This window comes from Vigna unguiculata, chromosome 11 (genome assembly GCF_037176805.1).
Source record: "Vigna unguiculata cultivar grain cowpea cultivar isolate G323 ecotype 2 chromosome 11, ASM3717680v1, whole genome shotgun sequence".
Taxonomy (NCBI): Eukaryota; Viridiplantae; Streptophyta; class Magnoliopsida; order Fabales; family Fabaceae; genus Vigna; species Vigna unguiculata.
Window position 1 is genome coordinate 46,294,974 of NC_140802.1, and position 13,076 is coordinate 46,308,049.

At 31.2% G+C, this 13,076-nt stretch overlaps 2 protein-coding genes across 2 annotated transcripts; one reads left to right on the forward strand and one right to left on the reverse strand.

Annotated features, from left to right (window-relative positions):
• The first annotated feature begins 1,743 nt into the window (after positions 1-1,743).
• On the forward strand, positions 1,744-4,909 carry NARA5 (pfkB-like carbohydrate kinase family protein). Its single transcript, XM_028056076.2, has 5 exons — positions 1,744-2,213; positions 2,708-2,970; positions 3,696-3,813; positions 3,980-4,188; positions 4,315-4,909. Exons 1-5 carry the CDS (start codon positions 1,878-1,880, stop codon positions 4,754-4,756), a joined length of 1,368 nt encoding a protein of 455 aa, XP_027911877.1. The 5' UTR covers positions 1,744-1,877; the 3' UTR covers positions 4,757-4,909.
• Positions 4,910-5,333: 424 nt separating this feature from the next.
• Positions 5,334-10,548, reverse strand: LOC114168360 (Zinc finger C-x8-C-x5-C-x3-H type family protein). The gene is made up of 10 exons (XM_028053144.2): positions 10,338-10,548; positions 9,753-9,993; positions 9,430-9,515; positions 8,777-8,872; positions 8,078-8,171; positions 7,616-7,836; positions 6,968-7,023; positions 6,689-6,872; positions 5,757-5,829; positions 5,334-5,654 (listed from the first exon to the last, which is right to left on the reverse strand). The coding sequence occupies exons 1-10, from the start codon at positions 10,370-10,372 to the stop codon at positions 5,616-5,618; spliced, it is 1,125 nt and encodes a 374-aa protein (XP_027908945.1). The 5' UTR covers positions 10,373-10,548; the 3' UTR covers positions 5,334-5,615.
• Between the last annotated feature and the right edge of the window lie 2,528 nt (positions 10,549-13,076).

Genomic DNA, 13,076 nt, shown 5'->3' on the forward strand with positions numbered 1-13,076 from the left:
ATTAAAATATTTTAAAAAAATAACTATGTACAAAATAAAAAAAAATATTTATTATATAATCCACAAAAGTATTTATACTTATATCTTTTGTATACACAGTTAATAATTCTAATCTTACGTTAATGCTATATTGATTTTATTTAAAAAAAAATTGTCATGAATTTTATTATTATTTTCTTCTGTTGTTTGGTTTGTTTATTCATTATATTTGTAGTGTGTACATTAATAATCAGATTTTTTTATTATCACTAGCGTAACATAAGTGTTATCGCGTCTGTGTTTATGCATTAATATTTATTAAAATAAAGTGAAATATATCAGAACACATAAAAGAATAATTATTGATAAATAAATAAGAGGAGAAGAAGCAGAGACATATGATTTTATAAACGGTTTGTAAAAGTAACGGTCAATTTTTTAAAATTTAATAAATTATTATATTTAAAGGGTAAAATTGGTATTTTGAAAAGTGAACACAAAAAGGAGAATCCCCTTTATATATTGTTATAGATTTAATCAAATTCTTAAGACTTATAAAATAATAATAATTATTATTATTATTATTATTTTTATAAATATGCATCTATAATCTATAGTTATATATATATATATATATATATATATATATTCTATTTTGTTTTAATTTATATTTTTAATTATTATTTTTTAAATTTGAATAACAATTCATAATAAAAAAAAAATAGTTTTTTAGTTTTATCGTTTTCGTGTTTATTTTTTTTTAATTCAAATAATTATTCATTAATAAACTTATCTATTATTTTACCATTTTAGTAACTTTTCTCAAATTTAATTAAAATTACTTATAATATTTTCTACTTATTGTGTTTTATTTATTTTTATTATAAAATTACTTATAATATTTTATCTATATTTATATATCTATAATTATATACACATTTTTTTACTTTTTAATTTTAATTATTATATACACCTTTTAAATAATTTATAAATGTTTAAAAGTACGTACACATAACACTAATATTTATGCTAGTTAATAATTGATATGATTATTAATATTATTATTATTATTATTAATTACATACATGGTTTAATAATTATTTTAGTTATGTACAAGATTTAATAAATTTTATTAATAATATTTACGTATTATTTTAAATATTCAAATATTATAATGACAGTAATTATTGTTATTGTTACTATTATTATCATCAATTATTCACAAGATTTAATATATATATATATATATATATATTCAAATGGTTTGTTTTTTCAATTTTATTATATTAATTATTACTTTTTAAATTTCAATAATAATTTATAATAAAAAAATATAAAAGACATTTTTATTAGGTGTCTTCCTTTTTTATTCCATTCTTCCAATTTTGAATTCCTCCCAAATTTATCATCTTAATTCAAATCCCTTAAAATAAATCCATGAATCTCTCCAGTCCAGACAAACCCAACCCAACATTAACACAGATTAACATAAGATGACATAAATTTTCTAAATTTTGACAAGGTATCCATATTTTTTACATATCACATCTTCGATTTAACTAAAATATCATATTAAATCCTATTAAAAAAATAAAAACTCCATTATTATTATTATTTTCTTTATATTTGGAAAGGGTGGAGAGATGTTACGTGGGACCTGGAGATTCTAGAATCCGTAGGAAGTTACGTTGAGGAGGGTGGTTCCGTAATTTGAGTTGTCCACTCCCTCTCTTTCCTCCTTCTTTTGGTTTTGGTTAGTTTCCTCTCCTTATCTTTGTGTCGTGTCTCTCAACATTACCACCACATCCAAACCTTAACCTTGGTTCCTCTGTGTTTGTGTCTCTCTCTCCCTCTCTTCAGAGACCAGACACAGAACAAAGCAACCAAAATAATTTTCCATGCCTCTCTCTCTTCTTCCCATCTATTCTTCACCTCACCTCTCCCCCTCTCTCTTCTTTCCTACACCACACCTTTCTTTCCTTTGTCTCCCAAAACTCTCAAATGCCCCAACTCCCCAATTTATCTTATGCTGCCGAAGGAACGCTTCTTTTTCCGCCCGATGTGGGCCTGGAGTCCCCGATGGTGCACAACATGGAAGTGGTATTGAAGAAGATGATGAACAACAACCCATGAAGGCTAGTTGCGATGACGACGAAGAAGAAGAAGGCCAAGAGAGTCTTAGCTCCTTAGAATTGCCTGAAAGATGGGATGTCTTGGGTCTCGGTCAAGCCATGGTGATTCCCTTTTCCTTTCTGCTCCATTTATTCATCATAATTGCGGTTAAACTCTACGAATTTGCACACCCTGTATATATACTGTTCCTGTATTTAAGAATTGTTTCGTGTATGTTCTGTGTTTTTTGTTCCCTTGTGAGAAACGGTTCAATCTGCTAAAATTTTATAATCTTCCTTGTTCTTGTTTTATGATGGGTTATGCCGTGATAGAAGTTAGATAATGCTAGTGTTTTCAGTTTGTTGACGAATCAGAATTGGGGTTTTATGATTGGCGTTACAAGTCAGCTAATAATCAATGTTTGTATTGAAGTCATTACCGAGTCAAACTTCAATTATGATCAGAAAGTAACACCAGAAAAACGTACAAAGTTTTAGTTTTGCTCATATGGCTTATACCTTCATTGTCTTGTTGCTATGGACACGATTGTTTATTTCATTTTTTCTGGCAACAGCAATGATTATTGAAGGTGTTTTTTTATTGGAAATTCTTGTAGGTGGACTTCTCTGGCATGGTTGATGATGATTTTCTGAAGAAGTTGGGGTTAGAGAAGGGAACGCGGAAAGTGGTAAATCACGAGGAAAGAGGTAGAGTTTTGCAGGCTATGGATGGGTGCAGCTATAAAGCTGCGGCTGGTGGATCTCTTTCTAATACCCTAGTTGCTCTTGCAAGGCTTGGAAGTCGTTCGCTCAAAGTTCCTGCTATAAGTGTGGCAATGACCGGTAGTGTAGGGAGTGATCTGTTGGGGGGTTTCTACAGGTTTGTCTTCATTATTTGCACTGATAATATCATAATGGTAGTAATTGAACCATACACTATCCTATGTAGTAGTAGTAGTGATCATAATAGAAACTTATGTGATAAGTTTACAATTTTATGAGTTTTTTAGAAAATCATTGAATGTGTGGTTATTAACATTGTGTTGGAGTCATGCCAAAATCATCTCAAAGACAAAAAAATGTCTTTCAATTTGGACACTTAACTGATACGAGTATCGTACATGTGTCAGTGTCCGATACATGTCCGACACGGAACACCTCATTGATGAGGTGTGTCCGGGTTTCATAGTCAGGTGCTCTTGATCACAATTCAGGATTGGTAATTATGTTTTTGTTCTTCCTCAAATCAGAGGCGTTCCATTGGCTGGATTTTGGTATCTGAGATGTGCACTTTCTAAAGATAGCCCACAAGTAGATCATATAATGATAGCTTAAAAGATAATACAGGGGAAGAGGGATTGTATATGGAATCAACCATGCAAAATTTTATATTTTTTATCCCTGTATATTAAATATTCTATTACTGTGAAGTACTCATTTTTTTCTTCCAAAACATGCAGTGTAGTCGCACACATAATCCCTTTGAACTGTGTCCTCATCTTTGACACATAGTTTTTGTGTTATTTAATGATTCCGCCAGTTTTGTTTTGGCAAGTGAGATTTGATGAATGTATTGTTTGTTTACATTTTCTTTTAATTCTACAGGGAAAAATTGCGCCGAGCAAATGTGCAATTTCTTTCCGAGCCTATCAAAGATGGAACAACTGGAACAGTTATAGTTCTCACAACTCCAGATGCTCAGCGAACAATGCTTGCATATCAGGTTCAGTATGCTACAAAACGGATACTAAGATAAATTTAAGGATTCTATAGCAAGATGTTTATATAAGTAAATATATTAACAACAATTTATAGTGTTTATTCTTCCTTGCTGATTATACAAAGCACATGGTGAAGTTGCTAAAAATATTTCTGTATTCTGGTATCAGGGCACATCTTCAACTGTTAACTATGATGCATCCTTGGCTAGTGCTGTTTCCAAGACCAACATACTGATTGTTGAAGGGTATTTATTTGAACTTCCTGATACTATTAAAACAATAACCAAAGCATGTGAAAAAGCTCGAAGCAATGGTGCCTTGGTTGCAATAACAGCTTCAGATGTTTCCTGCATTGAAAGACACTTTGATGATTTTTGGTAAGACCATCGCCTAAACTGTATCATGAAACCTGTAGGAGCCAGTTAAATTCAATTAACCAGAACTGGTGTTAGATCACACACATGTATGCTTTTGTAAAACTGGTGTATTTTTCCATTCATCAGGGAAATCATTGGGAACAGTGTGGATTTAGTGTTTGCAAATGGTGATGAGGCCAGAGCTCTTTGTAATTTTGAAGCAAAGGAAAGTGCTGCTTCAGCTGCAAGGTATCTGAGCCACTTTGTTCCTCTAGTATCTGTTACAGATGGTCCTAGAGGGTCTTACATAGGTGTAAAAGGAGAAGCTGTATATATTCCTCCTTCTCCATGTGTTCCAGTGGATACTTGTGGTGCTGGTGATGCATATGCATCTGGTATACTATATGGTATTTTAAGAGGTATATCAGATTTGAGAGGTATAGGCACATTAGCAGCAAATGTTGCTGCTACTGTTGTTGGACAACAGGGAACACGCCTTAGAATTTCAGATGCAGTCAAATTGGCTGAGTCTTTTCAATTTCAACTTGATTCCTCTTCGGTTGGCACTGATCATATTTCCAGTGTATAATCAGAGTTGGCACTTTGAAATTTAATTACAATTTTTTTTTCACGAATTTATTGTATTCCTTTGATCAGTATGTTTCAAAAGAATAGCCCTGTAAATACTCATTGTAAAAAGATTAGCTCTGTTAGCAATTCAATTACTTAGGCCCTTCTTCCAGTCTTCATCGTTATTACTAACAGGGTACATAGATGTGTTGTATCGCCATCTTTATAATTATTTTTGTCTGTGTTGCATCCTTAATTTATCGCCATGATTATTGAGACTAAAACATTGAATTTGGTAGAGATGCATGCGCTAAATAAAAGGTGTTTGTTCTTATTTCATGATCAATTTTCCTTAGTTGGAGAAGACAGTTTTCGTTTATCTTTTTGTCTTCTACTTAAGTTTTTTAATTTGTAATTGCATTAGTTATATTTCCATCAGATTTTAAACGTAATTCTCATCTTCAAACAAATTAATAAAATTAACTTTCTTCCCCTCTCCCTCCTTCCCCCTTCTTATCTACCAAACAAAATGATTGTCTCTTGAGTTTACAACTACATTAAATTTTAATGCACCATGTGTTGCTTAAAACTTCTGCTTGTAAAAGAAAAAAAATTAGAAATTTTTTTTCATTTGAAAAAAGTGTAATTACTGCTATTTTACAAGAAAAAGATATTGCATAGTAGGTTTCTTGCAAACACAATGGCATACCCATGGCATTAAAAGATACATAACAGGAGTGGAATCCATATCAAATGAATTCCAAATATTGATCTATAACATGCTATTGATCTATATATAGTTCAACCACGAAACCAAAATCTTGCCAAGTGGGAACGCAGCATTGGTTCCTATGTTTCAGATGCCAATTCACAAATGTCTACCGTACCAATGAATCAGGAGGAGCTTCTTCTGGAATCTGCCAGACACAGTACAAAATCAAAATGAAAACGAACAAATGTTAGCACATAAGCACTTATCAACCTATCAGTTAGAGTAAAGCAGAAGACTATAGTATTACCTCTCCTGGATTCCATTTCTCTTTTAACCAAATACTGACATCTCCTGACACATTCTCCGATTGTAACTTCTTTCTGCAAGAATAGAAAACGACCATAAAAATTCAAGCAAAAGTCTGTGAAACTTGCATTCGAAGAAATAGAGACAACCTCAGAAAATGCATGAATAAAGGTGAAGTTTCCAAGAAGACACATACTAGTATAAACTGGGGAATTGTTTCATAAAAATTAAGGAAGATCCAACCGATACAAGCACTGATATTGGCATTAAAAACTTTCTAATCTACAAACTGTAACATATATGGCTTGACAAAATATATTTTATCATTGGGTTATGCAGTCAGCTTCATCCAAATCATAACAATTACAATAGATGCAACTTGGTCTGTTTTAATAAAAATTAGAATAGTTGGAGTGACCTCCTGAGGCAATTGGGTGCTTGGTACATTCATCACTTCTTACCTTTTGTTGCTGAGTCCTTTGCTGAACCCAAAAGCTCAGAGACTTTTTATCCATCTCTTCATAAAAATATTTATAAACGTACCAGATGAAATATTCAATAGTTTTACTTAAATCAAAAAGTTTATCATAATCATTTAAAAATAAATAAATTAGAAAGCATCATGGGAGTCTTGTCACAAAAATTTACTGCTGCTACATTATTAAATCAAGTAGAATAATAATGCGACATGGATAAAATTGAAATTTTCAAGCTCACAATTTTTTTTAAACTGAAAATGAATGACTAAGCTGAAGATGCAACAAGTTGAAAAGTTTTCAATGAAAACAATAATGATTGACTGGCCAGATTATAATCAATCTTTGTCATTTATTAATTCCACATGATTAAAAACGATGTACCTTGAAATATGGTTAAACAGTGATTAAATTATGGCAACTGCCTTTCAGGACTTTTTAAGCGCTATGAACTTACGACAACAGGACATCTGATGTTGTTTGAAACATTGTATTGGGACCAGAGTTATTGAATGTGGCTGGTGTTTGCTGAGTTGAACCCGGAAACATTGTCATATCCACTGGTGTAGAATGGGGGTTGCTTTGAATACCGAAGGAGCCACTGGTGGTTAGGTTTCCTGTATTGGATGCCAAAGAGTTTCCTAGTTTTTATTATAGCAGACAGTCAGACATATATGAGCAAGAAAAACAAAAGACATATAGTCATAACACTATAAAAAATACACCAAATATATACCTCCAATTCCAAAAAAACTAGGCTGTGCCAGAGTGTTTGTTGGTGGTGCAGATGGCCTAACCATAGTTCCAAACAGATTAGACCAAAAGCAAAAGCAAGAAAAAAAATATATTAGCAATGACAAGGAAAGTACAAGATGAAGAATAATCAGTGCATGGGAAGCAATGATTGCAGATATGCATCTTACCCATTGTATACCAACAACATCCCATACCCAATTCCACAAGTAATACCTATGTAACAACATAGCCACTATCGGAAAGTTTACAGAAACCAAATTTTCAAGACCTGGGACACTCTAGTGCCCTTAAAAACTGATATCCAACTAGCCTGAAACAGCATCTACAAAACTGTAACCTTATACGACATTAATAAAAGCTCTTGTGCATTTCTCCATTCTCTTGGCAATTACAACACAATCCTAAACAAGAACACACAGTAGACAGGAGTTCTAGAAAAAAGGGTGTCAGTAGAGGTCTAATGCAAATTAGACAAACTATCAGGTCTCATCAATACCTTATAGGGTACAAACCACACTCCAATGGAGTTCATTCAACTTCAAGTAGTTTATTTTGGATTCTGTTTAGTTGTTTTCAAACACCAAGCAACCAAAAATGAGGAAAATATTTTCTAGCCAGTAAATCCTACCTTCCAAAACCCATATTCATTGAAGTACCCAGTTGGCTAAAGCTTGAGACTGACAAAGGACCATTACTTTGAGATGTTCCTGAAAACAGATTTGCATTGGCTCCCATGGATTGGGGTCTTTGAATGTCGAGCGAAGAATTTATTGGTTTTTGGTAAGGTTCAGAAAGCAGTTTCTGAAACTCAAGCATCTTGGATTTCAGTATATTTCTCTCTTTCTCAACCTGCAATGTCATATTTTCAGGTTAGACACAGAATACATTTGAGCACAACTAACCTTGTAATTACAAATGTCAACACAAAAGATTCAGTAAAGGAGGCTCTTCTTCAATACAAATTGTCAAAGTGAAATGTCATATGGAAAATTAAAGCAATTAACTAGATAGAGAACACGGTATCTTCCAAAAATGTGCAGGGGAGAGGAGAGAGAAAGGGGTTAAAGGCATGTTACGTCAGATTTCTTACTATTGATTGCAAGCTCATCCCACGCTTAGCATCCTCATAAGCTGATGCCCGCAATTCTTCAAAGCTAATATCACCAACAATGTCACAAGGAGCACTGCACCAAAGGAGGTCAAAATCTATACTTAGTTATCTTATTACAGCACTGGTTAGGATTCTTTAAAGCAAATTCTCTTCCAAGAGTGACAATTACACCAGAATCTCTTTTTCCAGTATTATCGTTTTAACTGCAAATTTCCTGAGGAAATGTTTTAGTGTAATCCAGGTGGACAGTGGCCTAACTCATTAGTAACTAAAGAAGATTCAACTGCAGTTTACAGAAAATTAAATAATAAGTGAAATCATGCATGTGAACCTTCCATGTGAAACCCTATCATCTAAAGCTCTGTAATGCATAAGGAAAACGTTCCTATTAAGATCTTGCTAATCATATGGACAGTAGCTTTGAAAAGAATTTTCAAATATTGGATGAGGAAGTATTCAATGATTACTGGTCCATTTATTAGTGTTGCATTGGATGAATTGAAATAATACTCAACATTCTTTAGCAACATAGCTCAGTTACACGGGTTTCAAGCAAAATGGAATTTTTTCTATATTATTCTGCATTAGGTGATAGTGTTGTACATGGTTAAAAATATATATTATCTTCAGTAAAAAGTTTGATTAGTGTTTTCAAACCATCATGTATGAGAAATATACCCTCTGAAATGACCGTAGCATGTAAGTATCCAAATTGGTTTCTCTTTCTCGAAATCTTCTGCAATCTGGCGCTTGCAGTTCTCAGGATCTGTGCATCTTTAATTACATCAACCAAGTAAAGTATATCAATAATATTATGCATACAATAGAAAAATAAGGCAAAAGAAAGAAATACAATAGAGACCTTTTTTTTTATATCGAAAAAGATTAACTAGATAGCATGAAAAAGGACTAGAGATGATCAGCTATTCTCCAAAAGAAATCACATAACCCAACAAAAGAAAAACAATGGTACTCAATTTTCCTTTGCTTGTTTAACAAATGGAAAATTATTTAAAGACAAATATGCAGAGGATTGTACACTTTAGCAAAAAAAAAAAAAGAGCAGAAGAGCCTAGGCAACAAAAAATTTGCATCCTCAAAATTGATCAAAGGCAAAGCCCTCCAGTGATCCAATCAAAGATTACAGAGTTTGTTTGGTACTTTCAAGCACCATTAGTCAGTGCTTATGCACTTCGTAGACATTTAGACCTCTACTTGTTATGTTTCTCATTCTGAAGTACAAGGGCTCATGTCCCTCATGTTGACTTGAGACAACATCAAGAAAAATATCCATGATTCATGAGATGGAGAATGGACTGATAAATACTCACTTATGATCGACTGGTTGGGGGTTGTTATCAGATTTTCCACCATTCTGGGGTTTGGACGACTGCCGATTCCATTTATTTTCAAAAGGCTGCTTCAGAGGTAAATGATCAATACTAAGAACAAACATCAGATTATTTTACTAAAAGTGAAGATGAAGCAGACGTAGCATCGAGAACCCCTCAAAAATAGTCCACAAATATCAAAAAGCTTCAATGTCGTATAATTTATTATAATACCTCCAATGTCGTATGATTTATTATAATGCCTAACAATATAAAAAATTAAACCTTTTCAACATGTATAAACACAGGAAAAGAGTGAGAACCTTGTATTGGTTCGGTTTATACTCAGAACGAGGCCCCCCATTTAACTGGGAATTGTTCTGAGTGCCAAAACCAAAAGGGTTAGACTTCTGTTGTTGTTGTGAGCCAGAACCAGACCCAAATCCAAAGGGATTTGTACTTTGCTGTTGGTGAGAACCGTTTTGTCCTCCAAACCCTTGAACGTTAGGTTTTCTCTGTTGGTTGTTGACATGTAAATATCTGCACCTTTCTCCATATTGACAGCTGAAACATGAACCACGGCAACTTAAAACCCATTCTCAAAATTTCTGATGACACAAAACGGAGGAATAAAAATTTCAACATTAATAATCTAATAGCATATTTGATCACATAGATTACTACTGTAATGTAACACGTAAATGCTCAGATTTATACAGTTATATACTACCAGTAGCTGAAAATCCAAAGCCCAATCACGCCCCCACAAGATACGCACACAAACAGTGAAAATAAAAAGAAATAATTGCGCATTGTAATTACACAGAAACAACATCACAACGCTATGTTAATGAATCATCGAAAATTGAAACTGCAAACAAAGCAATGAAGAAGAGAAGAACAATAACCTGCCTCGCTGGAAGTTTCGACAAATATCTCTCATCGTTTTAGAGCTATGATATCGTCAAAAGCTAACAATTCTGAACCAAAACAAACCCTTTCTTCGACTTCGCTAAAATCACTTCTCTTCTCCTCCAACCAAACCCTTCACTCTGAAATTCAATTTCTCATTAACTTCTCATTCCACTCTATATTTGAAACTTGCAAAAACAAATAAAAGATGAAAATTGGTTGTTTTTTTTTTTTATTCGGACCCTCAAAAATAACAAATAACAAATGTGATTTTGGTTCACGAGACCCCTGCTTTTGGACCTAAAATATAAGTTTTGGGCCTTCGTATTGGCTTTGAGACAGCTATTTCTTTTGCACCTCCATTATTTCAATATGCACTACCATGATTTTTTTTATTCTAAATAGTATATTCTAAAATATAAAATATAAAATGCATTCAAAATTATATAATTTAACATATAAATGAATTTCAATTTGTATAATTCAGAATACAAAACTATATTTCAAATTTACATGAAACATAAAAATTTATATTTTGAATTATATATTCTAAAATATAAAATAAAACATAATTCTGAAATATAAAATTCATATCCTAACAACTCAAAGTATAATAATGTATATGATTGCAAGTTTAAATTATGAAGGTGCAAAAAGAAATTATCTTTTGTGCTTTCTTCGTGAATCTGATTATTTCTTCTTATATCTCTGGAGTAAAAAAAATGATAAAAGTATTTTTATATACAGTTTTGTTAGATTACACAATTAAAAAAAATGCTATGTGTTATATTGTGTACTTTGAAATGATTCATTTTCAATGTTGTTGGAAAAAAATAAATAATTTCGAATTCATCACTCTAAAAAGTAAAAATTATACAGTCTAAATATATATTTTGCACAATTACAAATATATATTACAAAAAAATCTCGAAAGAGTTGACAGTGCTAATCAACTTTGAAAATATATAAATGTGTCATTCAAAATACAACATCCAAATGTTTAAAATAATAAAAAGTTATGTTATCTTAAAAAAAAATAGTAAATATAAAATAACATTTTTTTCTTAAAAAAAATGAATTGTATAAAACAGAGAAAGTAACATAGAAGACATTCATTTCACGAGTATCATATTTTAAACTATCCATATTATTATCGATGTTTTCAATTAAGTACGGCACCAATAGGGTTTTCGATTCATTAATAAATAAATTTATGGTTGAGAAAACAAAGGAATGTGCAATAATTGGAGGCACGTGGTGGAAATTAATTTGAAGTTAAATACAGAAGAACAAACCAAAGTGTTTATTTTTCTGTTCAATAGTACATTTATTTGCTACAATTCAGATCTGACCGAATTTGTCCCTCTGTTTTGTTTCATGACAGACATAATTTTTTTTTTCAGAAAGAAAGTCCAATTCTTAATTTAGGATTTTTTTTTCATTTTCTTAAAAATACATTAAATTAATTAATGTTAAGTATTTTATTTTTAGAGTTGAAATATTTTCTTTTTCTTTTTTAAATTGTGAATACGAATTTTTTATATACGATTTATGGATTGTTAGTTACATATATCAATGAATAATGAGGGATTGTCCTTGTTAGTTACATATACAGATTATATTCACATAATTTGAATAATAAATGTTTTGATAATTAACATTTTGTTATATAGAAAGAGTGGAAGTTGAATAAAGTTGTTTAATGGATTGAGACAATGTTATTATCCAAATTGGCATCACTATTTGATTGCATAAAAAGGTGTATTTCTCGGTGTAGATGCATCACATCATCATCAAAGGGTTCAACAATTTATTAATTTCATTGTGTTTTCACCCCCAAACAGTTTCGGTCACTAAACTACTTTTTGGTTTTTCAAGTCAAGTCTCAAACCAATGGCCTTTTGTTGCTCGTTAAGGCCAAATAAATTCAATACCTCTTTGCTAAAATAATTATAAACTTAACTAATTTATTTTTACATGATTATTCGTATCCAAGTTCGTCCGGCATAGTTATTAAGAATAATTATTGGATTTTTGAAATATTATCTATTTTGAAATGTGAAGTTTTTAAAAAGTATATCAGAAGATGGAAGAAAAAAAGAATATTTAAATTGTTCTGAATCTCGACTCCTAAGTACCGAAACACTATTATTCTTCGCTTTCAATAATTTATCTTTTACAACCTAAAGAAATTTAATTTAAACATGATTTTCAAAACATTAATTCCAACCCAAAGACATCATAGCTAAGTTAATTAAAGAATACACGATCTATGGTATTTTGAACTTTCTTTGTTTTCTGTTTGTAGTAAATCTAATACAAAGTTTTAAATAAGTCAAATTCAATAAATTTAATATTTAAATAATATTGTTTGAAAGAAGAAATATAATATAAATAAAAATTTCATAAAATTTTCCATCGAGGAAAAATCGCGCTAATTATCGAAAATTTAATAAGTTTTTAAAACATTAAGAACATATTCAAATTTAGACTAGAATAACTCGAGATAAGAAAACTACGAAAAATAAATTTCATATGAAATTAACGGTGGTTTATGTTGAACAAGTGAAAGCGTTTTTTTTTTTAATTATTTAATGAACTAAAGGCATATTATAGTTAATTCCCATTTAAGACATAATTTTAGTAATTTAATTCGTGAACATATTCTCCTTAATTTAAAGGAATCCTTTATGGATAAATAATAGGATGAATCATAGGCAAAACCTTTTAAATAT

Coding starts and splice junctions, on each gene's coding strand:
- LOC114168360 (XM_028053144.2), bottom strand. CDS start 10,372: ATGAGAGATATTTGTCGAAACTTCCAGCGAGGCAG. Junction 8,873..9,429: donor CCCCAACCAGTCGATCATAA/GTGAGTATTTAT, acceptor ATGTAATTAAAG/ATGCACAGATCCTGAGAACT. Junction 5,655..5,756: donor AGAAATGGAATCCAGGAGAG/GTAATACTATAG, acceptor TGTGTCTGGCAG/ATTCCAGAAGAAGCTCCTCC.
- NARA5 (XM_028056076.2), top strand. CDS start 1,878: ATGCCTCTCTCTCTTCTTCCCATCTATTCTTCACCTCACCTCTCCCCC. Junction 3,814..3,979: donor GAACAATGCTTGCATATCAG/GTTCAGTATGCT, acceptor TTCTGGTATCAG/GGCACATCTTCAACTGTTAA. Junction 4,189..4,314: donor AGACACTTTGATGATTTTTG/GTAAGACCATCG, acceptor TCCATTCATCAG/GGAAATCATTGGGAACAGTG.